The 27,233-nt window shown below is 36.4% G+C and overlaps 1 protein-coding gene across 4 annotated transcripts; it reads left to right on the top strand.

The window, feature by feature from the left end:
- Positions 1–3,840: 3,840 nt before the first annotated feature.
- On the top strand, positions 3,841–25,604 carry LOC144972848 (uncharacterized). 4 transcript variants are annotated; one of them, XM_078914570.1, is made up of 10 exons: positions 3,841–3,934; positions 4,766–4,851; positions 7,300–7,433; positions 10,661–10,785; positions 12,257–12,359; positions 16,829–16,917; positions 18,202–18,259; positions 19,948–20,075; positions 21,437–21,625; positions 23,387–25,604. In XM_078914570.1, the coding sequence occupies exons 3-10, from the start codon at positions 7,319–7,321 to the stop codon at positions 23,504–23,506; spliced, it is 927 nt and encodes a 308-aa protein (XP_078770696.1). In that variant the 5' UTR covers positions 3,841–3,934; positions 4,766–4,851; positions 7,300–7,318; the 3' UTR covers positions 23,507–25,604. The 4 variants fall into 4 exon arrangements, with proteins under 4 accessions (XP_078770696.1, XP_078770694.1, XP_078770692.1 ...); XM_078914568.1 differs by lacking the exon at positions 3,841–3,934 and adding an exon at positions 4,550–4,571; XM_078914566.1 differs by lacking the exon at positions 3,841–3,934 and adding an exon at positions 4,550–4,615.
- The last annotated feature ends 1,629 nt before the right edge of the window (positions 25,605–27,233 follow it).

Genomic DNA, 27,233 nt, shown 5'->3' with positions numbered 1-27,233 from the left:
TCCCTTAATACGTTAAAATAATGCTTTTTTAATCCTTTATATACTCGCTCAGGCAACAGAACGTTATTTTCAAGAAGTTTATTGAATTAAAGATCTTTATATAATTGTCAGTTTGGAGCCAAAAACTCGTAGTTGTACGAAATTTTCGTAGTCGCAGGCAGGTCTGCACATCGGTTCACTGATTATAGGCTAATGGATCAATAATAATAATAATAATAATAATAATAATAATAATATAATAATAATAATAATAATAATAATAATAATAATAATAATAATAATGAAATAATAATGATAATAATAATGATAATAATAATAATAATAATAATAATAAATAATAATAATAATAATAATAATAATAATAAATAATAATAATAATAATAATAATAATAATAATAATAATAATAATAAATAATAATAATAATAATAATAATAATAATAATAATAATAAAAACTATTAGCACATGACAGAGAGATGATTTACAAGGGAAAAAAATCACCTCCCAAAATTAACACTATACATTTGATTGTTTGCCCCTCAGCTAAGGGCTCGGGCAAAGGCCAGGACAAAACCAAATTATAATCCCATTCCAAGACAAAGACAGAAAGTAACTCAGAAAAATATATATATATATATATATATATATATATATATATATATATATATATATATAATATATATATATATAATATATATATACGGAGATAGACGTCACAGCAAGTAACCTGCCCAATGTGGAGGTCAAAAGACCCCACCAAGTATTATTTTTAGTGGGCCCTCCACTCCACTCAAGATTCAGGGGCGGTTGCTGGCTGTTTGTATGTGGCATGAATAGAAATCACATTCCCTCACTGTACTCAGGTGTAAATTATTGTCTGTGTTGGAGAAAAATATCATGTCTCCCAACAGGCATCATGTCTCTTCTTTCATGTTGCTATTGGCTATTGCTATTTTAAGTGCCTTGATCACACTGAATGGATATTGCGCTCCATCAAGGTTCTAGTGGGTTTAATTTGTAGAATGTGTGCATATTTTTGTGTGTAAGGTGTGTAATTTCTTCCTTTGAATATCAACGGTGATAATGGTCAAAATTTAATAGAATGAATAGAAAATCCAACCTCAATGCACCACAATATCTACTCAAAAGACAATAACTACAAGTTGAACTGCTGTGTGATGGGATTGGGATTTTTATTTATAGCATCATGGAGCTCTACTCGGTGAATGATGTGTGTTATATTGTTATTGAATATTAATATCCTTTAAGCAAAATGATTATCAATCTATATTTATTGTAATATTCTTTATCCGTATCTTTTGATCACCAACAAACCTGTTCTTCCAATGATAAAACTGATATGGTTTTGATTTCTCCCAAGTCAGGCCCCAAGGAGTTCAAAACTAAATTTGCCGGCCTGACTTAATTATTTTAGCTCTAAGGGGTATTAATTGTTTGTTTGTTTGTTTGTGTGTGTGTGTGTGTGTGGGGGGGGGGTGGAAATGGATAACCGTAGTTCTAAAACAGAAGAAAATTAAAATAATAAGGCGGCATGTGGTGTTTTGGCTCATTGGGAGCCCCCATACACCACCTTCACCGCACTGTCGCACGTCCATCTCGCCTCGCGTCAGCAACAAGAAAAAGGGAGCCGTCTGTGATGACGCACAACCTTCATACTAGTGCGGGGCGGTCCTTGGCAAGCTTAAGGACCACGGTCCTACGGTCCTTGGGAAATGAAGACCGCATTCGACATTGAACATTCCTGAGAGACTGTTGGAAATTCGAACCGGTTGGACCTTTGAGACCGTGGGATCGTTCATTCTTGAACCGTTAAAGACCGCTACACGATGAAAACCGTGGTCTACAGGAGTAAAACACACGGAGTAGTCACACTCATTTCAAATTGTAACCTAATGTGACCCTCCGTCTCAAAACGGTATTATGTCGGGATGATTCTGACCCCAGAAAGTGAATTTATAGATAGAATGATGAGAAATTGGACCTTAGAAGATTTTGCAAAGCAAAAAATAGTATTTATACTCCAGCATGATGTAGAGAAATTAAACCCAAGTTTGATATTTGTGGCTATGAATTCAATTTCCCTAACCGAGTGCATCCCGACATAATACCGCTTTGACACGGCGGGTCACTAATTAGAGAAGAGGGGTGATGCCTTCTTTATTTGCTCACCGTACTTCATTGTTACTTCGATAATTTAATAAAATTTGAAATTTATTCCCATTAACGGAGATAAGGCATCGCCCAAGGCGTTGATCGAGTTGTTCGTGGCGTTGATACACACACGCAACTCCTACCCCCCCCCTCCCCCCCCCCCCCACACACACATTAGAGGGCAGCGAGCATTGAAGAGTAAGAGAGAGACGTGACGTTATAATAAGAGGGAGTGGATGAGGTAATAAGAGGGGTCGATGGTGACTTTTCGCCAGATCTAACAAACTCAGCTACCCATTCATTGCTGAGTAGACAGGGATTCAGAAAAAACTCGACTGCACCCGGGATCGATCTCTGGCCCTTTGCGTATAAAGAGAGTGCTCTATCAACTGAGCTATCGGGGTCCCCAAATATTCTATTGGACTTTTTTAAAATTCAGACGTTATAACTGGGTTTTTTGGAAGGAAGAAACTAATGAAACTCATATTATTTGATTAGTAAAAACACCAAACGAAATTTTAATATTATTGTATTATTTTAAATGACAACACTGCGATAGAAAGGAGTGGTGACAAGAGATGGACAAAAGAAAACAAAAAATCGGATTTGCTACTTGCTAGGTTCGACACACACACACACACACACACACACGCACAAACACACACATCTTTAGTAGTCACCTACATTTCAAACAATAACCCATTAGAGAAGAGGGGTCATGCCTTCACCATAGATCATTGTCATTGCGATCATTATGGTGTAGTAAATTTTGAAATTTACCCCGTATAATGGAATCGTCCAAGGCGTGCGCCTCCTGTTCCCCCCATCTCACACACGAAAGGGCGGTTTGCGGAGTGGAGGTTGGTGGTCGTCTGCCTGTATGGTCGTCTGTGTCGTTTAGTGTATGGCAAAGGGGGGTGGGTGCGATTAATTAAGTGGGATGGGTGGTGATTGGTGGAAGATAGGCAACCGAAGCAACGAATCGCTGGGGAAGTAGTAGGCTATGGCGCGAGACCGTAGGGCCGTGGTCCTTAAGCTTGCCAAGGACCGCCCCGCACTAGTTGAAAGGTGATAAGAAGTGAGGACCGCCGCCGGTCTTCCCCTATGGGACCGGTATTCGGTTCACAGCTAAAAGACCGTGGGACCGCCGGTCCAGACCGGTCTTCAGCGCGGCACTACTTCATACAGCAACGGCTAGTAAGACATAGATGCGCGAGTGTTAACGAAAAAACAGCATTTGCTAAAATTTATGATGAAAAGCAGTATCTGCTAAATTTGGAAAATATAGGGCGGCACAAAGCAACTTCGCTCAATAGACCGACCGCCAGTGACAAGATTAGATACCTACGTCTACTACAAATATTATCAATAAGTAAAGTTGTGCTTATCGCTCTTTGCTGACCACTCAGCATTCTTCCGCCTGGACAAATGGGTAGAATGGGACAAGACAGCAAACGATGCCCTCCAGCCCCCAACAGAAAAGCTCCCAGCAGGCACAGACCTCAAGAGAAAAGAATGGGTGGCGTTGAACAGAGCTAGAGCAAAGGTGGGAAACACCGCCACCAACCTCTTTAAATGGAAAATCTCACCGGGCACTGAATGCCCATGCGGTCACCCCAGACAGACCATGGACCACATCCTGGCTGAATGCTCGCTGGGACCTCACTGCACCAATGCTGACCTGAGGGAATGCAACCAGACTGCCCGGGACTGGCTGACTCACTGGCGCGACAAGATATGATGATGCTGTTGAAAACAAACTGGTAAATAGTTTTGTAGCCTTCAATTTCATTACCTATTGTTTTTATGAACTGTGAATGCATTGGCACTGTCCAAGGAGCTCTTACACACGGACACTGTCTCGAACTTTACCGGTGCTATACTACTGCTGGTCCACCGGTACGTGGGCTCGTGGGTCAGGTTTCTTTCTTTCACTGATCGACAAACTCTGGGTTAAATCAATGGTGACAGCCACCGCGTCTAAGTTGATCCACTAGGCCTTGGATTAATGAACGACGGGTATAAACGGGGCTTTAGAGTTAGAGAGCCACAAAATGATAAAACTACATACCGAAAACCAAAAATTTAGACCCCTAAAAAGTTTGTATCGTGGCTTTTCGAAACAATGATCAAAGAATCAAAGATAAAATCGACGGTACAACTCATGGTTTATGTAAGAGCGGTGGGGTCTGGAATCGTGAAAATACTAACGAAAGAGTAATAATGGAGAGGCTACGGATGGGAACAATAGGGCCTACAGTATTGTTCCCATTCGAAGCCTCTCCATTATCACTCTTTCGTTAGTATTTTCATGGTTATTTAGGTTGTGATCACTCGCTTATTCGAAATTTGATGGTATTCATTAAAAAGAGAAAATATAAAAATATGAATTCCGGAACGGTTGTCAAAACGATTGGAATTTTATGTCTATAACTAAAAACCTTGTATTATTTTATATAATATAGACGTATATATATATATATATATATATATATATATATATATATATATATATATATATATATATATATATATATATATATATATAAGTCTAAGTTAAATAATTCTGTTCTTCGCATTTTATTTTGTTTTAGCCAGAACAGTTTACCATTCATTTCACAAAGTCTACTCTACTAAACTACTGATGCCAGGTCCCTGAACCAGCTTACTGCTCGTTCACGTATGTTTCCAATCTAGATACTTTAACTTTAATCTGAGTCTGAGTGAGATTGACTAACTAGATATATACTATATATTCACTGTGACACATCATTTCAATTTCTGTTCTGATTGATGATGAGAACGAGAGGCGAATATTAAGAATACTCAAAATTGAAAAGTACTTCTAGCAAAAGTCTCAAGGATTGAGGGAGTTAATATCTTATATATTTCACTCATTTATCATTGAATTCTCTCCCAATGTAAAGAGCAGAAAATGGTTGATATGAATTTTAAGAAATTAATTTGGATTCAAAATAATGAGAGGAATCACTAACTGGTATCGATTCAATGCAAGTACTTCCACCTTATTGTCATACTTGCCAGCTGGAAAGTTGATACAACCCACGTACTAAAAATTCCTCTCTGTCCCCCCCCCCCTCTCTCTCTCTCTCTCTCTCTCTCTCTCTCTCTCTCTTACTCTCTCCCCCCCCTCTCTCTCTCACACATACACACACACATGCACACACACACACACACACACACACACACACCCACACACTGTAGAGAGTGGGGGAGGGAAATCAGAGAGAGAGAGAGGGAGAGGTGGGGTGGGAAAAACTATAGGATGCTAACTAGTGCCGCGCTGAAGACCGGTCTGGACCGGCGGTCCCACGGTCTTTTAGCTGTGAACCGAAGACCGGTCCCATAGGGGAAGACCGGCGTCGGTCCTCACTTCTTATCACCTTTCAACTAGTGCGGGGCGGTCCTTGGCAAGCTTAAGGACCACGGTCCTACGGCCTCGCGCCATAGCCTACTACTTCCCCAGCGATTCGTTGCTTCGGTTGCCTATCTTCCACCAATCACCACCCATCCCACTTAATTAATCGCACCCACCCCCCTTTGCCATACACTAAACGACACAGACGACCATACAGGCAGACGACCACCAACCTCCACTCCGCAAACCACCCTTTCGTGTTTGAGATGGGGGAACAGGAGGCGCACGCCTTGGACGATTCCATTATACGGGGTAAATTTCAAAATTTACTACACCATAATGATCGCAATGACAATGATCTATGGTGAAGGCATGACCCCTCTTCTCTAATGGGTTATTGTTTGAAATGTAGGTGACTACTAAAGATGTGTGTGTTTGTGCGTGTGTGTGTGTGTGTGTGTGTGTGTGTGTGTGTGTCGAACCTAGCAAGTAGCAAATCCGATTTTTTGTTTTCTTTTGTCCATCTCTTGTCACCACTCCTTTCTATCGCAGTGTTGTCATTAAAAATAATACAATAATATTAAAATTTCGTTTGGTGTTTTTACTAATCAAATAATATGAGTTTCATTAGTTTCTTCCTTCCAAAAAACCCAGTTATAACGTCTGAATTTTAAAAAAGTCCAATAGAATATTTGGGGACCCCGATAGCTCAGTTGATAGAGCACTCTCTTTATACGCAAAGGGCCAGAGATCGATCCCGGGTGCAGTCGAGTTTTTTCTGAATCCCTGTCTACTCAGCAATGAATGGGTAGCTGAGTTTGTTAGATCTGGCGAAAAGTCACCATCGACCCCTCTTATTACCTCATCCACCCCTCTTATTATAACGTCACGTCTCTCTCTTACTCTTCAATGCTCGCTGCCCTCTAATGTGTGTGTGTGTGGGGGGGGGGGGGGGGGGGGGGGGGGGTAGGAGTTGCGTGTGTGTATCAACGCCACGAACAACTCGATCAACGCCTTGGGCGATGCCATTATCTCCGTTAATGGGGATAAATTTCAAATTTTATTAAATTATCGAAGTAACAATGAAGTACGGTGAGCAAATAAAGAAGGCATCACCCCTCTTCTCTAATTAGGTTACAATTTGAAATGAGTGTGACTACTCCGTGTGTTTTACTCCTGTAGACCACGGTTTTCATCGTGTAGCGGTCTTTAACGGTTCAAGAATGAACGATCCCACGGTCTCAAAGGTCCAACCGGTTCGAATTTCCAACAGTCTCTCAGGAATGTTCAATGTCGAAAAGGACCGGTCCTAGGACCGGTCCTTGCGGTCTTCATTTCCCAAGGACCGTAGGACCGTGGTCCTTAAGCTTGCCAAGGACCGCCCCGCACTAATGCTAACCAGTAGATGTTTTATCAATCAAACTATGGGATTAATGACACTCCCCCCAAGCTCGATCAGACAAAACTAAAACACCGAACAAAGAAGCTCTGTAGATTCCTGTATTTGTTTTACTTTTTTATTTTCTCTGTTTACTAACCAGCACAGATGTTTCTGTTCATTTGTTGATTTCTTTTGAATATTTATATATTTACATATATATTTCTTTAAGGTGTTTATGCAGATTCATTGGGTGTATGTGTAGATTACATACATGTCAGTGATAAGTTTTACATCTAAGATATAGTGAGGTTTGCAAATATATGATATGAATAAAACAATGTTAATCGGTTCCTTTTTTAATTTCTCAGGTGAGACATCTAATCAAGAATGGGTATATACAGCAGTACTTTTGTATCTGATCCGAGATCAGAGTCAGCTTTATCTAAGATCACACATCCAAACAAACCTAACTGGATTACAGCTCATGCAGTTTCGACAGAGTGTAAATTAGATTTTATTGTGGTCTGCTCAACTATACATATTTACATGATGATTTCAGTTTATTTCAAAAGATCCTTTTAAGGGTATACAGTTAGATTTACAAATATAACGGCGATGTATAATCCTAATAACTTCCGTAGAACAGTGGTATTGATATTTTCTTCCTCCTTTTATACATTTTCTCTGAGAAAATAATATATATGATCCAGTAAATATATAGACTGGCACTAATTCAATTGTTTCAACTATTATACACATTAAGCCAAAAATTACTTAGAAATGTATAATTCACCATTCAAATCGAAATTTTAGACTGTTTTTGTTGATAAGAATTATCGTAAGAATCAAAGTGAAAAAAAATCTCTATTTATGCCACACCGCAAAACAACCGACAAAAAACAGCTTACCTAGTTTGAATGATCCATGGCCTTTCCAATGTTGTAGTCGCAGGTGGACAATTGAAAAATCATATCAATATGTGGTCAACGTAATTACCCCCACTAATACAATAACCACCATCACATCATCATCTCTTTCACTGCAGCCATTCTATTACAACTACAACCATCACATCGTCATCACAACTGCTACTACCACTACCACCACGTCATCACTACCACCTCTACTACTGCAATCACCACCACTATATAATCATCACTACCACTATTACTATTACTAAAATCGCCATCCTTCTCTCATCATCATCTCTACCACTACTGCTACAACCGCCACCACTACATCATCATCATTACCACAACTACTACTACCACATCTGCCACATCATTATCACTACCATTACCACTACTACTACAATCACCATCACCACCACACCACTACTACTGCTGCATCATCATCACTATTATAACCACCAGCATCACATCATCATCACTACTATCACCATTACTACAACCGCTGTCATTAGGTTATGGAGCTTTACTTATCTCTATTGATAAAAGAAAGAGCAAGTATGTCTGTGTGTTTGTGTGCCAATTACAGGGAAAACCAGGCTACTACCTGCTATGAAACAGTGCTGATGGTTTTCCTCTGATTCATAGAAATCCATGCAATGTATTGGCTGTGAGAGAACTAATATGTAGTGGAACATACAGATGCAGTTTCCCACTCTTCAGAAGTTAGCTAGAGTATCAATGACGATTTATCATCTTAATTGATCTAAAGGTGGTGGTTAATACAGTAAAAATGGGGCTTATAGGAATTCTTAAAAATGCTCTTCCTTTTCCATTTTTATTTTCACCACCAGCACTGATTAAAATTAGCCAGTTCATTATCATTTTTATCCTTTTGATGCAAGGCGATGTACTTTTTTTTTTTTGTTGCGATTTAGGATGATTTTACAATGGCCATATAAAATTTTCTAATCAATTTTATTTGATCCCTAAGATATAAGACGCTATTTTAAACAGGAAACGAATTTAAGTGGGTACAAAATGCAAATTCAAAACAAATGTTACTCAGTCACAATACACACTAGGTACATTACATCCCATAAAACTTGAAGCACAACATTATGCTTTGATGCGTTAAATTTAACACTGATCACAAATACCTATATACATATCCAAGAACTCTACTCATTCTGTCCACTCTCTCTTCATATCAGTACATTGTATTAATGCTATGCATTTGGGTAAAATCCTCACAACAGTATCCAGCCATAAATAACGTACCAACACACAAAACTATGTGTAACCTTAAACATTTTTGTTTGATTGATAGAATTTAGTGAGAACTACTCATTAGAATGGCTGTCTTTTAAAAAAATATAGAACAAAGAGCTGAATAACGTCAGTTTTTTTCCATCTATAGAAGGAACGAAGTCAACTTCACTGAGCTCTTTGTTTTTGATTTTGTTTAGGGATTAGGTCCCACTAAAACGTATAAATATAAATCGTTCATATAAACATTTAAGGTCGCACATAAGTTTTGTGTGTTGGTACGTTTCATCTGGTGGGAAGATGTGAGGACTTTAATCTAAATGCACAACATCAATACAGACCTGTTCTCTTTTACTTCATTCATGTATCCCGGCATTCCTCTTCATCCCTTTCTCTCTCTCTCTCTCTCTCTCTCTCTTCTCTCTCTCTCTCTCTCTCTCCTTTCTCTCTCCTCTGGTCTCTCTCTCTCTCCTCTCTCTCTCTCTCTCTCTCTCTCTCTCTCTCTCTCTCTTCTCTCTCTCTCTCTCTCTCTCTCTCTCTCTCTCTCTCTCTCTCTCTCTCTCTCTCTCTCTCTCCCTCTCCCCCTCTCTCCTCTCACTCACTCATACACACTCACAGACACACACACACAACCACACACGACAGAGAGAGGTCATGACTTATTGATTTCTTTGGGATATTTATATATATTTTTTCATGTATGTTTCTGTTAGGGGTTTATACAGATTCAGTGGTTGTATGCGGAGACAACATATAAGATTAGTTATTAGTTTTACATTGAAGGTGTAGCAGGGGCTGCTAGTTTTGTAACAAAGGGGCTTTGGGGTGGTAATCGACATTGTGTTTACAAATCTTATTGATCTAAATAGATAAGATTTTGTTTACATATGTAAATTCCCATTTTGACTTTGAAATTCATCCGACTGGTGTCTGAAATTCCTGTTATCCAAATCATAGGTTGACATCTCTGCAGATAAGTTGTTCACGGATTTACTTTTGTTCTCTTTGAGCTTATCATCTTTGTCTTACTGTTTAGGGGTTTTTGTTAGTTAGATCTAAACTCTCTTCATTGATATCATCATTTTCCTTTTTATTGGGGCTGAAATGACCCCAGAATATTGCACGATGGAAAGATGACAAGTAGAATAGCTCTGCAAATAGAAATTACTAATGGGCTTGCTAGTATTTGATAAATTCATATTAAAATCCAGTAAGTATTTAAAAACCAATGGGGAATTATTTGTATAACTTGTATATTTTAAATCACCACCACTTCATGAATACTGTGATGATGACATAAAACAATTTGAATAATATGCATCACAAAGAGTTTTGAAACACACTGTGTGCCTGTTAGGTACACATAAAACTACACATTAAAAAGTGTTTTAAGCAATGTAATACCTCTTGAGACGAAGATAAAAATAATTTAATTATTTCAATTATTAAAATCCATCTTAGTATGTTGAATCGACCGATTATAACATTGTTCCTAAACTGATTTTGCTTTCTGAATGACTATATATATGTATATATTCCCTTTTTTATTCAGTGAGTATAGCAGAAGTAGAAAGACTTTGGTTCCGTTTCCAGCAAATGGGGGCAAATAACAATGGTGTCCTCACTCAAGAAACCCTAGCATCTCCCAAACTGTCATCAGATGTATTTGTGAAAAACGTAAGTATTGCAATGTATTATTGCTATTAATCCAGTTGTTTTTCTTTGTTTTTAAGATCAAATGTATTTATTAAATTATGTGGTAGTATTTCAAGGCCACAAGGCCTGTAGTTTGTCCCGATTTCTCTAATGTAAAACAAGAACAATGCTTGCTACACTTTTGATAGGACTCTGGTCTATAGCAAAGTATATTCACGAGATGTAACATTGTGTAAGGAACAGACCCAGCTATCCAATAACTGATAAATGGACAGAGGGGTCAGAAAAGACTAACAGCTCCCAGTTCCTGTTTTGTTGAGGTGTGCTCTATCAAGATGTAGTCATCGTGTAATGTTGTAAAACTATTAAACATAATTTACTTTGTTTTGATTCATTACATGAAAAATCTTAAGGCTTCTACCAATCTTTACTAATTTTTCTGTTTATATAAACCCAGTGGACAAAGATACAATAAATTAGATACGGATTACTAAATTCTCTCTCTCTCTCTCTCTCTCTCTCTCTCTCTCTCTCTCTCTCTCTCTCTCTCTCTCTCTCTCTCTTTCTCTCTCTCTCTCTCCCTTTCCCCCCTCTCTCTTGATCTCTTTTTGTCATAGATAAAACAATAGAGTTGTAAATATACATTTGATCATAAACTACACAAAATAGAGACAAATGAAGATGTTTCATTGCACAGGTAAGAAAAATAGTCAAAGCTGCGTTGTCTATTGGCCTTACTTGTACGGCTATGTGGTCTAGTGGTATGACACTCGCTTTCGGATCGGAAGGTCCTGGGTTCGAACCTCGCTCAGCGCATAGTTGAGTCCTTGGAAATGGCTCTTTACTCACATTCTCTCACCATAATCAAGTGTAAAATGAGTACCTGGCTGTTAACAGCGTTGTCTCTGTAATTGTAATATCACCTAACAGTGTTGCTGTTGGTCAGGGCCCCTTTGTAAAGCGCTTTGAGCATGTTTAGTGGATGTTGCGCTATATAAAAGCTCAAGTTGCAAGTTGTAAATTACTTGAAATCGAGGCTATCCTCCCCCTTCCATTCCCCCCCCCCCCCTTCCCTTTTAATTCCTGTGTTTTCTCAATCTGCCTATCACAATTAATAATCAATTGCTAAACCATGCCTTAAATTTTATTAAATGTTTTTAAAAAAATGATGTGTTAAGCACTGCCATTAACAATTGTGTTGATGAGCATTTGACGGAACTACTCACTATCTCTCAAATCAATCATCACCCATTATTATTATTACGGCAATATTCGGGACACATGCTTGTTTGAATTCAGAGTTCAAACACGTTCATTTGATAAAATCTCATTATCTATTGTGTTGTATTCTTCAAACATCAACAGCTAATGAGGCCCCTCTCTCACACCTTCATCTTGTTTAAGAGGAAGTAGTATAGTTGGGTTTTGAAGGTGTAAGCGTGGCAATGAGATTTTAAATAATGTAAATGCTTTTCACATTAATGCTTACCAGATTCTGAAATATTTTAAATCATCCGATGGATCGGTGTCTTTTGAGTCATACATACGAGGACTAAAATGGAGTGAAAGTCAGGACATTGTTGTCAAAGCAAGAGGTATGACAGTTTATCATTTTGTTCGAAACATCACAACAAAATATACTTATTTTCACTATAGATCCCTAGCCAAGAGCAACACTTAACATGTAGTACGAGACATGATGCCTGTTAAGCCAAAATACACTTTTTATCCAACAGAAACGACACTGTTAATGGCCAGTTACTCATTTTACATCTACTAGGGCTCTTTCAGAAATAACCGAAAAATGCCCATTGCTCAGCAACCAGTGGAGATTTTTTAATTCTGTAAACGACATGATATTCCTTATTTCCTTACGGAAATTCCTAGAAATTATGAAGTGCATCATTTTGCACAATAAATTTCTATACGATTTTAAAGATGGCGGCCCACCTTGAAACTTGGTCAAAGGAGGAAATCAGAGCTGTCATACGTTTTTTGAACGCCAAAAGTCTGAATCCTACCGAAATTCATAAAGAACTTCAGAGTGTATATGGTGAGCATGTTATAAGCCGTACACAAGTCTATCACTGGTGTAATTTGTTTGAAGCCGGTCATTCCGACTTGACAGACAGGGAAGGGAGAGGGCGTTCGATAACTGCGACGTCAGAAGACAATGTGAAGCGAGTTGATGAGCTTATTCGTCAAGACAGGAGGTTGAAACTTCATGAAATCGCAAGCCGTCTTGAAATTTCGGAAACTTCTGCCCATAGAATTGTATTTGATGAACTTGGCTACAGAAAAGTCAGCGCAAGATGGGTTCCTAAGCAATTGACAGACAATCATAAAGAACAAAGATTGGACATCTACAGGGAACTTTTGAGAAGAAGCAAGAGCTCACGCAGGGTTCACGGGCATACTGCCAACGCCGGCGGAGACTTTCTAGGGTACGATGTGACTTTTCTTGACAGCATAGTCACCGGTGATGAGACTTGGTTGCACCATTGCACCCCAGAAACAAAGCAAGATTCGATGACATGGAAACATCCATCCTCACCTGTCGCGAAGAAATTCAAAGTCATGCGGTCAGCAAAGAAAATAATGGGAACTGTTTTCTGGGACAGTCGTGGTGTTATTCTGTTCGAAACCTTACAACCTGGAGAAACAATCAATGCTGCAAGTTACTGCCAAACTCTTGACAAGCTTAGGGAGGCCATTCGCAGAAAGCGCCCAGGGCAGTTGACCAACGGGGTCATTTTGCAACACGACAACACTACACCCCACACAGCACGAGTGACGCAAGGTTGGCTAGAGAAATATGGATGGGAGATTTTGCCACACCCACCACACAGTCCAGACCTCGCACCATCTGATTATCACCTCTTTGGGCCACTGAAACGTGAGCTGGCAGGAAAGCGCTTTGATGTCAATGAAGAGCTTGTTGACCATGTGCGGAAATGGCTACAAAACCTTGACGGAAATTTCTTCAGAAATTTCTATTCCATGGTGCGACGTTGGCAGAAGTGTGTCGACAGACTTGGCTGTTATGTAGAGAAATGAAGGACGAGTCAAGGTATGAACACGTGCAAGAATTTTGTTGATAGCATAAAAAACGCAGATTTTACAGGCATTTTTCGGTTAATTATGAAAGAGCCCTCCTACTTCCTTTCTCTTCTTCGCATTTGCTACTATCATTGAGTGTAATGTGTTGTGCTGCCGTTATGCACCAAAGGCCCAGCACATCCATCTCCTGCGTTGATTTTCATGTCCGAGTTTCTTCTCATAGATAGTCTGCCATCCAAGGCTGCGGACACAATCTGTCCTGGGGAAGGACTGGGGGTGGTCTGATCGTATTTGTCTGGCCTCTACCCTTTGGCCTTTCCAGTATGGTTGAACCTGCTAGTATTGCCCTCTGGATCATGCAAGGCTATCAAGCCACCACACCACGGCAAGGAATGGACTTCTGGTGGATTTTACACCTGAATATGGTGAAAAAAATGTAAGTTAAGTCTTTTCCAAAGACTGAACTATGCACCGCTCAGAGAGGGACTCAAACCTGGACTTCTTTCAATCCAAAGGTGATTGTCATACCAGAAGACCATATTGCTGCACAATCAAATATATTCTTGTTCATATTCCAATTCGATTAATAGATAAATCATTTTGTCATTAGTTAAATCTCGGGGAAAGGGAGGTGGCATACGCACTGTAAGTGCACTGATAAGTGTGATAAGGAGTTAAAGATAAACTTTCATCCCTCTAAGATAAACAGATTGTTCTCAAATCAAAGATTAGGTAACCGAATTTCTAACAAGTCAGATAAGAATCATTCTTGTCTTATCAAGTCCATAAGCATGCTATTGAACTTAGGCGATAAGTTATTGTTGTTAAACATGATTCAGTCTAATCTCTGTAACAACGTGTTATTACACAATTGCACAGTGTTAAATGTTGATGTAAGAATTTATCTGATTAAAAAATTGTGGACATAATAACATCTAATCAGCTTATTATGACTGCCCAGTTGTGATAACCCAATAACCACTAGACTTTATCATGATGGTCATTGTATACCATTGTACACATCAGATTTATTATAATATAACTGTCAATGTTGTGAACACTTTCCCTTTGTTGTTGTTTATTATCAAGTCTCTCACTTGAGTATTTAAAGAGGTATTGTTCGAGGTCAATGCGCACCAAATGACTTCATATCTACTTCTGTCATGTAGGCACATTGTCCTGGTGGTGTGCTCAGCATATAAGGGCAAGATTTGATATTAATGGTGATGATGATCATGCTGCTGCTGATGATGAGGATGATGATGGTTGTAGTGGTGGTGATAACTATTATGATGATAATGATAATGAAGATGTTGGTGATGATAACGATGATGCTGTTGATAATAATGCTTCTGCTGCTGCTGCTGCTGTTGATGATAATGATATATATATATATATATATATATATATATATATATATATATATATATATATATATATATATATATATATATATATATATATATACATATATATATATTGTGAGACCATTTGAAAAACTGTCTGTGTTGGCTTTCTATCTAAAAAATACTGTTTAATAAATACGTTTTCATATTTTCACACTACATTTTTCCGATTAATATGCTCAATGCCCACATCAATGCTTTCTTTATCCCATCAAGCTCTACTATAAGGAACCGAATTTCATAATCATCAAGTACACCATCATCTAGTCTGTGCTATTTTTGATTCTCCATTTTCTTGAGACATGTGCTCTCATCATTCCAGACTTGACAAGCATGAAAAAATGTGTGTGTGAAACAGCGGCAGGCAGGCCAGACAAAGCATAGAAAAATATAAGAATAAAACCATCCCAAAAAATCTGCCTGCCTCGGCTGGGGATTGAACCTCAGACGTCCAGATGATTATGTCCAATGTTTGTGTTTTGTGTTGCTGCGTGGGTAATTGTAGCATGTCTGGACGGTAATCAAGAGGTCTGAGGTTCGATTCCCAGCCGAGACAAGCTGCTTTTTTGGGGTTTATTTTTTGTTGTATTTATTTTTCTCTGCTTTGTCCTGCACTGTTTCAAACACATTTTTTAGATCTTTATCTTATACCAGTGCTTGCTCCCTAATTTGTCTGAATTTACAAATTGTATTAATGTTTATACTGTTATGCTCTGACATATTTTACTTATTTTGATCGCAAAACTTTTATGTCAGATTATATCCATCGATTAAGACGACTCACTACCTTTAAAATTTGTCAAAATATGTATCTCAAATCCAAGATTTCTTCTTTAGACTTTTTGACAATTTTGGCAAATTGGTTGCCATCTTAAGCGATCATTTATTAGAGGCAATTTTTTTAAAGATAAAAAAGACAAAAAAAAGTCTTCGCAATGTTTATTTTTTTTTGTTGATGGATGACGAAAAGTTAGGACCCAAACATTCATTGTTATATAGTTGTTTTTGTTCTTTTTATTTTAAGCTTTTATATGTTAATTCTTGTTCAATAGCTTAATAGTGTAGCTCAATTGTCTGGAACGAGCCTGTTGAGTAGATAGTGAATTGCATGAAGAACATGATTATCTGGGTTCGAGCCTTGCTTTTGGCATCTCCTTTTTACCTTGAGCAAGGAAAAAAAATCATATCAAGATATTACACTGTGGCTTAAGCATGAGATATTACAGTCTTTTCTTGAAGCAGTTCACAAACTTTCTCATCGAAATGAATGAAATTGTTTTGTTTTTTAAAAAAAGTAATTACATGACAAGGTAGGAGGAATGGGAAGGGGAAGAAGGTCTTGTTTAGTTTTTGCCGAAGTACTCTCATTTGTTGAAGTCATTGTTGTTGCTGCTGTTGTTTTTGTTGCTGTTGTAGTTATTATTGTAGTTGTTGCTGTTAAAAATAAGATTTTTACTCTGTAATCACCGATCAACATAAAAATCTGTCCAATGACAGATGGCGTAATGGTGTCACAATGCATCCTTTTTAAAAACTTTCCCCCATTCTTTTAATACCCCCTCCCCCTCCCCCTTCCACCTCCCCTCCCCCTTCCCCAGCAATGTTCCAGATGTTGAACAACGGTAATCCCATCCCCAGAGACACGTTTCAGAAAATTCTGAGGAGAATATATCCCGACGAAACAGATGTAAGTCAATTCATTATATCAATTGTTTTGTTGAATTCGACCTTATAAATACATTCATTTTAAATAGTTTCATTAGATTTTCTCAGTTCTGAAAAATAGATGGAACAAAATTGACGTCACTAAGCTCTTTGATATTGTTTTTAGCCAGCCATTTTATGAGTAGCTCTCATAAACTTCTACAATCAGACTAAAAACGGTCAAGGTTACACATAGTTTTGTATGTTGGTATATTACAACTGGCTGGCAAAATGTGAGCTTTTTGGCTAAGTTCATAGCATCAATAGCAACTGCATATGGAGCCTACAATTGCAATAGAATAACCATTCCCTCCTCCCCTCCCTACAAAAAAGAAAAGAAAAACATACTTAAAAAAAAACAAAAAAACAAAACAACCAAAAATGCAACAAAGGAACAAAAAACAAACAAAAAAACCCAAAAAACCCCAAACAAACAGGCTTGAACGTTCACAAACGTAACTTTATCATTTTAATCATCATACATTTGAAATCAGATGGAGACAAAATTGGACACTGACACTCATCTATGCCCCAAAAACAGTATGCATTTTCTTGCTTTTGTCTTCAATATTGCTTGTAATTCTTTCACAGTTACATAGAACCATACACCGACTTCATATTTGCATATTTTTTTCTAAAATGTTCAATAGAACTTCTCTTCCACGTATTTTTGAAAAAGGCACTCATGGATTGTAGAAGAACATAAGCTCTGATCATCAAATAAAAATAGATCACAGAAACCAAAAGCATATGTATTTTCATGCTCATAATGTCTCCCAACGGTTTCATTTTCCGTCCCATTGAGGAAATGCTACAAAGACTGCATATGATAATAATAATAATAATAATAATAATAATAATAATAATAATAATAATAATCTTTATTGTCCAAATTAAAGGCAATTCATGTGAGGTAAACATGATAGACCATGAACAGCCATTGCTGTTTATGTAATACAAATGTGCCGTCATATTTATTCTTTATCTGTATTTTTTTAAAATTTATATTTTACCCATTTCTTGCTTTTTTTTTTTTCATTCTGGAAAAACCTCACACATTTTGACAATATAACCAACGTTTTTTACATGAAAATAATATTTTTGTTTGACATTTACTTTGCCTTATTTAGCCATCAACCAGTTCAGGCCCTATATTTTCGTTCACTATATATAAGGCATTGATAATTGAAAATATGACCAGTAATTTACTTTTTAAAAATATAACTTAGAAATTATTGAATTTTTAAAAACCTATTTCTCATTTCAGGAAGAAATCAAGCGTATCACTCAGGTGTTTTTACGGGCCTTAGATCCAACTAATAAAGGTAGGCTACCGTACCAAGGCAATGTTTTTCCATCTAATACCAGCTGATCGAGAAAGAATGTGTAACACAGATGCTTGTATAACAATTTTTTTTCTGAACTGGACCAATATTCACCTGATGTGAATAAATGAACGCAAATGTATTTATTGGACACGTGTCTCAAATTCAGATCATCACAAGTTGATCAATGGATGATCAACATAACATAAAAATACAAAAACAATATTTACATTTGATGCATATGATAATATTCAGTTGCACTTCATTTTGTTCAACTCTTTTTTTTTCCCCATTGTATTATACATAAATTTACATTTCGTGGTTATTGGTCAGTTCAAAGATAAACACGTCTTTTCTTGACGTCATGAAAAAGAAAGTACCTATTTAATTCATAAGAAACATTAATCACTTCATGCTAGTAGTAGTAGCTTCATCTGTGGCATAGTGCATCAACCACTGATTTTCCATTCATGTCGGTTTTCAAGCACCTTTTTTACCAAGGAATTCTTTATTGTGGTCTTCAACTCATTGTGTAATGTTTGTCACCGGGTTGGCGTGTGAGCTCTTATTTTGACTTTGAGGTTGTACTTAGCACTCCCTTTGTAATTTTTCTTGTCTTCCTAGAGTATGTCCAATCTATTTCTTATTGTTGGCTATAATGAACATCTGCTGCACTTCATATGTGATACTACTTATCAGATATTTTAAAAATTGCATGAGACAGGAGTTTATGAAGACTTCCAGTTTGTTGTGTTTCACATCCTTTGTCTCGATGTTTCTTCTCCATATTGAAAGTTTTTACTGTTGTTTTGCCGTAGATATTCCAAAACCCCAAACTATAAATATGTGGCTTTAATTGGCCAAGTGTTTTGGTGTTGATGTTTGAAAGTTGGGTCAATTATCAGATAACAATTCGATCTTTATATTGAAAATGGTTTCCAATTTCCACTTAATATGTATCCTTTTAACCGAAAACCTGGATACATTTGAAACTTACAACTCCGCTAGAAATCGATACTAATCTGGAAGAAGAGAATGGACGTATGTGAGCACAATTGGTGGCACCTAAGTCATCACCTGTTATTTAGTTAGTCACTGATGCAATAAATCTTGATAAATTTCACGTGATGAATTTCAATAGAATGACTCTGTATGATTCACTTCTCACAATTTATTTGATTTGCCGGTTATTACCCTCAACTGATTAAACAATTCTCTTTATCTACTTTATTTGCTTATGATCTTTTACTCATTATAAATATTTCATAAATGGTTTTTGATTTTAGGAGTGTCCAAATAAAGAAATTAAGGAGCAGGCACTGGTGTAAGATAAAGAACTGAACAAGTGTGTATAAAAGGTGTCAGACAAAGCAAGAAAGAAAAATACAAGAAAAAATCATCCCAAAAAATCAGTCGATCTGTATTTTTCTTACTTGCTTTGTGTGTGTACCTTTCATACACACTTGTTCAGTTCTTTAGAAATGTTCAAATAGTATGTTTTAATGCTTGGTTTAGTAACTGTAAGTGACTTTATATAATGTGATCTTCATCAAAACGATTCTTGTTCTCCCTCATTTTCATCATGTGTCAGTGTTGCTTGTCTTATTATCCTGATCAATGGCTATTTAAAAAACAAAACAAATATTATCTGAAAATTGTTATGATAGCGTTGTTTCTTTATCTTCCAGGTCAAATAGAAGAGAGTAATTTTGCCAGGGCCGTGGAGGGGCTACCAAGAGGTCCAGTTGATCAAATTTTGAATTTCCATATTCTGCCTGATGATATGAGAAATAAAATGCACAAAAATTTGCCCGAGGTAATCCTGAGTTATTAGTTTGAGACTACAAAATCACCACAACAGTCACACTCATCACATAGAATCACGAAAAGCAGAATGAAAAAGATTTGTTTTTAAATGTCGTTTGAAGACTGGTCGATATTCACCTTGTCAGGTTTTAGGTGGTAAAGAATTCCATATGATTGGAGCCGACAATGCAAAACCATGCTCAGCAAACTTTGTTCTTGGGATGTTTTTCTCCATTAGCACAGATCGCAAAAATCGAGTTGGTCTATACTCCCTCACAAGGCATTCAAGGTATTCAGGTGATATATGGTGAAGGCAATTGTAAGCAAATCATGCAATTTTGTATGTTATTCTTTTCAGTGTATTGACTTAAGGACCGGTGTTATATGGTCCCAAGGCTTTGTTATTGTAACTATATGAGCAGCTTTGTTTTGCATTAACTGTTAGTCTGTTCAGCGATGTTTCAGATGATGACTGAGACAGAAGGTCATGATGATGTTGCATATGGTCTTTGTGTACATTGTGAAAATATAAGGGCCAAGCATTGAACCCTGTGGAACGCCAAATTGCAGCTTTGTTGGTGGTGAAAGGGAATCATTTATGAGTACGCGCTGTGACCTGTCTCGTAGATAGCATGAAAACCATTCTAGAACTTTGTCTCAGATTCAAAAGAGCCTCTGCATTAGGTGTAGCAGTATTGCATGATCCACAGTGTCGAATGCGGCACTTAGGTCCAGCAGCAGTAGTATTGCATTATCGTTTTTGTCAAGTAGGTCGACAATATCATTATGGACACGCAAAAGTGCTGTTTCTGTGCTATGTAATCGCTTATAGGCGGATTGAAAAACAGTATGCAAATTGTTGAAATTTATGTATTTGTTGAGACGTTTGACAATGAGTCTCTCTATTAATTTTGAAATGAAATGAAGGTTCAAGACTGGCCTGTAGTTTTTAAATGGATCGCTGTCTAAGTTTTCTTTTTCAAGAGTGGAGTAATTATAGCTTCTTTGAAGCAGGTTGGAATGTCTGCTTTCTCAATAGAACTATTTGCAATTAAGTGATAGCAGGTGCGACCTCCTTTACACATTCTTTCAAAAGCCATATATATTTTATTTATTATTATTTTTTTTTCTTCTTCAACTGGTGATTTGAATTTTTAAAATTTTTGGCTCAATGTATTGTTTCAGATCTTATTCGATCGATAGAAATTGTGGAAGGGTTCATTATATTATTTTAAAAACCATGAATTGATTACTTAAGGAATTCAATCTTTTTATATTATTATAGAATTTTTTGTTTTTCTTTCACTACTTTGATTATTTAACAAACTATTATTATTATACTGAAATGCTTTCAAAACATCACCATTACAGTTTAGCAGTGAGCAAGGATTTTACACACCAAGCGTCTATGAATCAGAGGTGCCATCTGATCTTGTGTTGAAGGAAGTAGCAGAGAAAATACATCGTAAAGATTGGGATATGGTGGCAAATCGACTTGGCTTCTTTGCTGATGATATTCAGAGTATACGAACAAACAATCCAAACAGCACTTATAAACAGGTAGAAATCTATCTATCTATCTATCCATCTATTACTATTAATCTATCTATCTATCCATCTATTTGTTATCTAATTAACATAAACCAAGACTAAACTTTTGAACCATCAAAGATCATGATAAGTCTGGTAATAAAGTCTGCAGGTGCATGCAAATGAATAATATAGCGATTTCCAATGTCAATTGACAGATCATAATGTTCCAGCAAACAAAGACACCTTTACATCTCTCAAAGTGAAGTTGAGACGTAGACTGTTACCAATACTTCACATAAGCTTGACGCTACTTCAAGAATGAAGATAGAAGTGCAGAAACAATAGTAAAACGGCTGGTTTTAACCTGCGACATTGGACGACAACTCCCTGGCAGGTAACTTCTACTGTGAGTATCACGAACCACGTTGCAACGCTTACACCTTCTCTTAACTTTATGTATTTTTATAATAAAATATGTAATGTATGAAGTCAATGTAAGAAAATGTAGTAATTTTAGATTTAAAATTTCAATACAAGATTTGTGAATAATTTAAAGAATAATTATAAAATTGACAAATAAGACAAATTTAGATAAAGACTTTTATATTTTAAATATAAATATAATTTTAAATGTTAAATCTGTGTACTTTTTATAGTTCAAGACTTTAAAAATATTTTTTATAGAAATGAAGGGAGGTAACTTGTTATGTGATAGTGACATTGGTGACTGGTTTAGATAAATAAATGGAGAAATCGCAGTATTTTTTGAGAAATAAAGGCTATTACAAACATGCACTCATCTATTTTAATTATTATACTACTGTATCGTGGAAATAAACATAGATTGAGACTAATATTTTGAGCCGTCAGAGTTCCGGTAGGGTGACAAATTATGGCGATTCCCAGCAGATTTTCTTATATTCAATTGAGTCAACGGATGATAAAATCACCCTTAATTGAAGAACAGTCATCAAAATGAATGTCTTTGTCAATGATGAATTATAACCACTTCTGGTGACAGTCTGAGTCTTTCTTTCCCTTACCTCGTTTATAGCATTTGTCAGAGTTACCACAAGTGGGCAATTTCTCTCTCCCCCCCCCCCCCCCCCCCTCCTCCCCCTCCTGCCTTCCTGTTTGGTTTCAATAAGCTGCTGAGCTTGCCTTTTCTTATCATAAGATTTTGTAGCGGACGGGCATTGTCTGTTTCATCACTGAGGTGTCAATTGCTTTGTGCAAGGCAAGTAGTGATGGTATAGTGAGGTGTGAACCATACATCATGCGCAGAACATTTTGATAGTTTCTGTTAACCCTGTTTGGTAATCTTTTGTATTTAAAAAAAAAATGATATTTTTATTTGTAGTTATTTTATTTATGTTCTGTTATAATTTTTGTAATCTTGAAATAATGGTCAGAAAACTGAGCATGTTTGTAAGTAAGATTCTTTTTTGGGTGATTGTGCTTATAATATATAAATTTATATAGGAAAAATTCTGTTTCACGTCCTGAGCGTGCTTAGTTGGATCATGCTTGTAGCCAAAGTGCTTATAAACGGAGAGCACTGTATTCAAGAATTGTAACGAGATGTGTATACCGTCATTTTCAAGCTCCAAAGGTCAAAATATTAAGATGAGTATTATTATTGATGAGTATTGTTTTGTTAGTTTATGAATATGGATAAAAAGATTGTAGTTTCATAACCCATCTGGGGCATAATAAATGGAAGCATTATCCTTTTCTGTGTAGGAAAATACTTTCAAATTTAATCACAATTATCATATCCATTCACAGGCCTTCCAGATGCTTCTGGACTGGAAATCCAGAGAGGGAGACAACGCAAAAGCTAGCACCCTTGAACGATGTTTACGCAGTGCAGGAATGGTGGAGGCATCTCTTATTCTAGCACCTTAATTAAGAAAGTTCAAGTTCAAAACAGCAACAATATTTTTAAAATAAATTTTATCTTTCTTTGATAGTGTATGTGGTATAAATGATATGACTGGCCCCCCGGAAATATGCAAAAAAATATCCCAAATTATGCGGGGGAAATTGCAATTTATGCGGGGGGAAAAGGCAAATTATGCAAGGGAAATTACAAATTATGCAAAACAAGAAAAAATTAATAAATCGCTGTCTAAATTTTTCCATTGCTTTATTTACATTTAACCAATTCAAAATTTAAGAACTACAACGCAAATTCAAAACTTAATTTTTTGTTGTAGAACAGAAAAGCTAGATGTCGCAGAGACGTTGTCTGACAATATCAGATTGTAAACAGAAAAGCTGTGCTCAGCATCAGCGCTGTTGATCGTGGTGTATATGTACCACTTGGCACAAGCAGCCAAAGCGGGCACTTCATCAGAAATGGACTGCCAAAAATGTGGCATGTCAACAGAAGAGGTGATGGAGTTCTTCACCGCGAGGGGCCCAAGCTGCCGGGGTACCTCTTGATCTCCTCCTCGGGTACAGTCTGAGCTGAGGTGATTGTCAATTGTAGACTTTCTTATATGGTCCAGCACTAAGTTGCAAGACTTACAAAACAGTTTACAAGCACTAACAAATGTTTCATTTTTAAACTGTTTGTGACGGTCGGTAACTGGTGTCTTTGTTGCTGATTTTGCTTTGGCACTCGGCGCTGCCCCATTGCGATGTACGAAGGCATCCATTCTGGTCAAGTTGTCTTGTATTGATTATTGATAAAACTTTTATTAAAAGGAATCAAACTTGAATCCAGATCGTAACTTGCACGTTAGCCTTGTTAGCGAGAGAAAGGCAGTGATCGCTTGGCGCTTGGTTTTGGTTAGATCTCAAGAAGACAAATCAAATCGTACACTTGGAATACGATGGTAACTTAGTAACACTGGTTCTAAACTATCGGAACAATGGCGGACGCCCGTATGAAATATTTCTCCGGCGAGCATAAAGAGTATCCAGAGGAAAAAAAAAACACATAAATTTGATCATGTTTTGACTTTTACACATTCTGATCACAAGGCATATGAAAAGTTCTAGCCAGCATGAAAAATAAAAAGTAATGATTTTCTTTGTTTAGAACCAAGATGGCCACCGTTGCCGGGCGGCGTGACAAAAGACTATTGAATCGTATTGGAACAGCTTCCCTTTAACCCTCTCCTTACCACCCATATGAAAATCGTCACGGTCGTTACGATGCCACCGACAATTTCCTCAAATAATATCTCTTGTACATCACAAAATTTAAAGAAATGCTTTGGTTACAGCTATAAATGCTAATCACTGTGTTGTAGAGCTCACATGTCACTTTCTTGTTTGAGCAAGAAAAGTCTATTTTGTGCTGGTGTGTGTGAAATTTCGGGGGAAATTCTAAAAATAGCTGGTAAGGAGAGAGTTAAAATTAAAGGGAAGTCACTGTCGTACTGTCACGTATTTGGGAACATCGTCGGACTTTTTCGGTTTCATTTTTCGTCATACAATGGTCATAAATTCACGCTAAAAAACACATTTTGCATAATTATGCGGTAAAAGGTGAATTATGCGGCCGCATTGCGGGAAGTGGCAAATTATGCGGCCGCATCGGTCGCATTTTCCTGGGGGGCCAGATATGATCTCTGTTTACGTATGATTCATATGCCTATTCCAAGTTTTTACAAGCTAAACCAGGTTTGTTCGATTACAAAACTCGTTCATTGAGATGGTCAAATTAAGTTGGATTGCAATATTTTTTACCCAAAAAAAAATAAAATAAATAATGAAAAAAAATATTAGAAGCAATTGTTTTATGAATAAATTCAATTTGATCAAGTTCGCATGGGCAATGAAATAAATGAATGCATGTAGCAAGAGAGGTTATTGTGAAATACTCCCACGAAAATCGGTGTTAGAAAAATTGATATCTACTGAAAGTTCAAAACACATTATTCTAGTGTCCAACCCTACGCATTCATTTTCATTCTATTTAACTTATCTCACTTCATCACCAATCTTCATGAATCTCTTGAGTGCAACAATTTTAATAAAAAAAAAAAACAAATAGAAATATACAGGACATAACTATTTTAGACAATATGAAAAATTATCTACATTTCTGTGGGACATTTCTGTGGGGTTATAGGCTATATACAACACATGAACCTTTCAAAAGAACTTTCTGCTTTTCCTGTGTGTGACTGAGTACACAGCTCAGTCATTATTATTAAACTATATCACTTCAACTTGCTGAATTATGTAACTTTGCTGCAGGTTTATTATACGTCAGGTTGCATTTAAGATAGTATTATTTATGTTTTGTTAGTTGAGCCTGAATAAATTTGATTACATTGAGATATATAAATGTATATATATATATATATATATATATATATATATATATATATATATATATATATATATATATATATATATATATATGAATGCTGACTGAGGAAATGAAAGACATGGAAACATTCGTTTTAACTTCAAAATACGTGAGTGAATTTTATTTTTATGTGGTCTAACCTAAATTATCGAGCACTCTCATACCTACAAGTATCTCCACTAACACTCATAAATAAATAAATAAATATTATATATATATATATATATTTTATATATATATATATATATATATATATATGTATATATATATATATATATAATATATATATATATATATATATATTATATATATATATATATATATATATATATATCCTTTCTTTAAAAAATATAGCATTGTGGAGAACATTGTGCTTATTTGAGTAAATAAAAAAATTGACACGGCGCACAACTCTACTGAAAGATTTGAAAATTAGAAATGTATTTTTTACAGATAGATAAACAGATAACTTGATTTCCTTTTATAATTTAAAGTCAGTTTGAAAGTTCGTTGAGTCAAACAGATATCATAAAATATGTACCAACGACGACACTTGACTCCCAAAATCAACTAATGTTGACACTGTAAAAAGTTGTCAATTTGCGTCATCTATTTATGACATCAAGTATTATTATTACTTCCGTTGTGTTGTTGATTTAGCGGTGATCAGTGTTATTATTATGTTCTAATTGCGTGTATGTTTGTGTGTGTGTGTGTTGTGTGTGGTGTATACATGTGTGTGTGTGTGTTGGCATTTTTCAGCAAATCGTGGCATTCATAGTGATATTATTCACTTGATCACATGAAGGTATTTCAGTCGCCATTTTGATTCTTTTTTTACTATTAGGGTTAGCTCGAGATCGAGGATATTTCTTTTTCTATTAAGGTTAGTCATAAGTCTTAGTAAAGGTGCTAGGATGTTTGTTTTTCCATAAGTTAAGTAAAGGGGAGACATTCCGAAAGCTCCTACATCCCCAGTATTCTTTAAATTTGTATTTTCACCGTTGATATTTTGTCAGGCATTTATTTATTCAATTTGTCATTATATCTAGAAGTATTTTAAAAACTCTAGAACAAACCTTGATAGATTTGTGAAAGTTTAAGATTTCTTAATTTGACCATTGTTTTGATTTTCAGCCGCCATTTTGATTTGTTAAATATTGAAAGGTAGTGCAAAGCAGTCCGAGAGTTGTTTTTTTTTTTTTTTCTATTAGGGTTAGCTCGAAAGGTTAGTCATAAGTCTTATTAAAGGTGTTAGGAAGTTTGTTTTTCCATAAGTTAAGTAAAGGGGAGACATTCCGAAAG

Source organism: Berghia stephanieae, chromosome 5 (genome assembly GCF_034508935.2).
Source record: "Berghia stephanieae isolate SIO BIC M18660-M18661 chromosome 5, UCSD_Bste_1.3, whole genome shotgun sequence".
NCBI lineage: Eukaryota > Metazoa > Mollusca > Gastropoda > Nudibranchia > Aeolidiidae > Berghia > Berghia stephanieae.
Note: the sequence above shows the minus strand (reverse complement) of the source record. Positions and strands in the feature narration are given on the sequence as shown.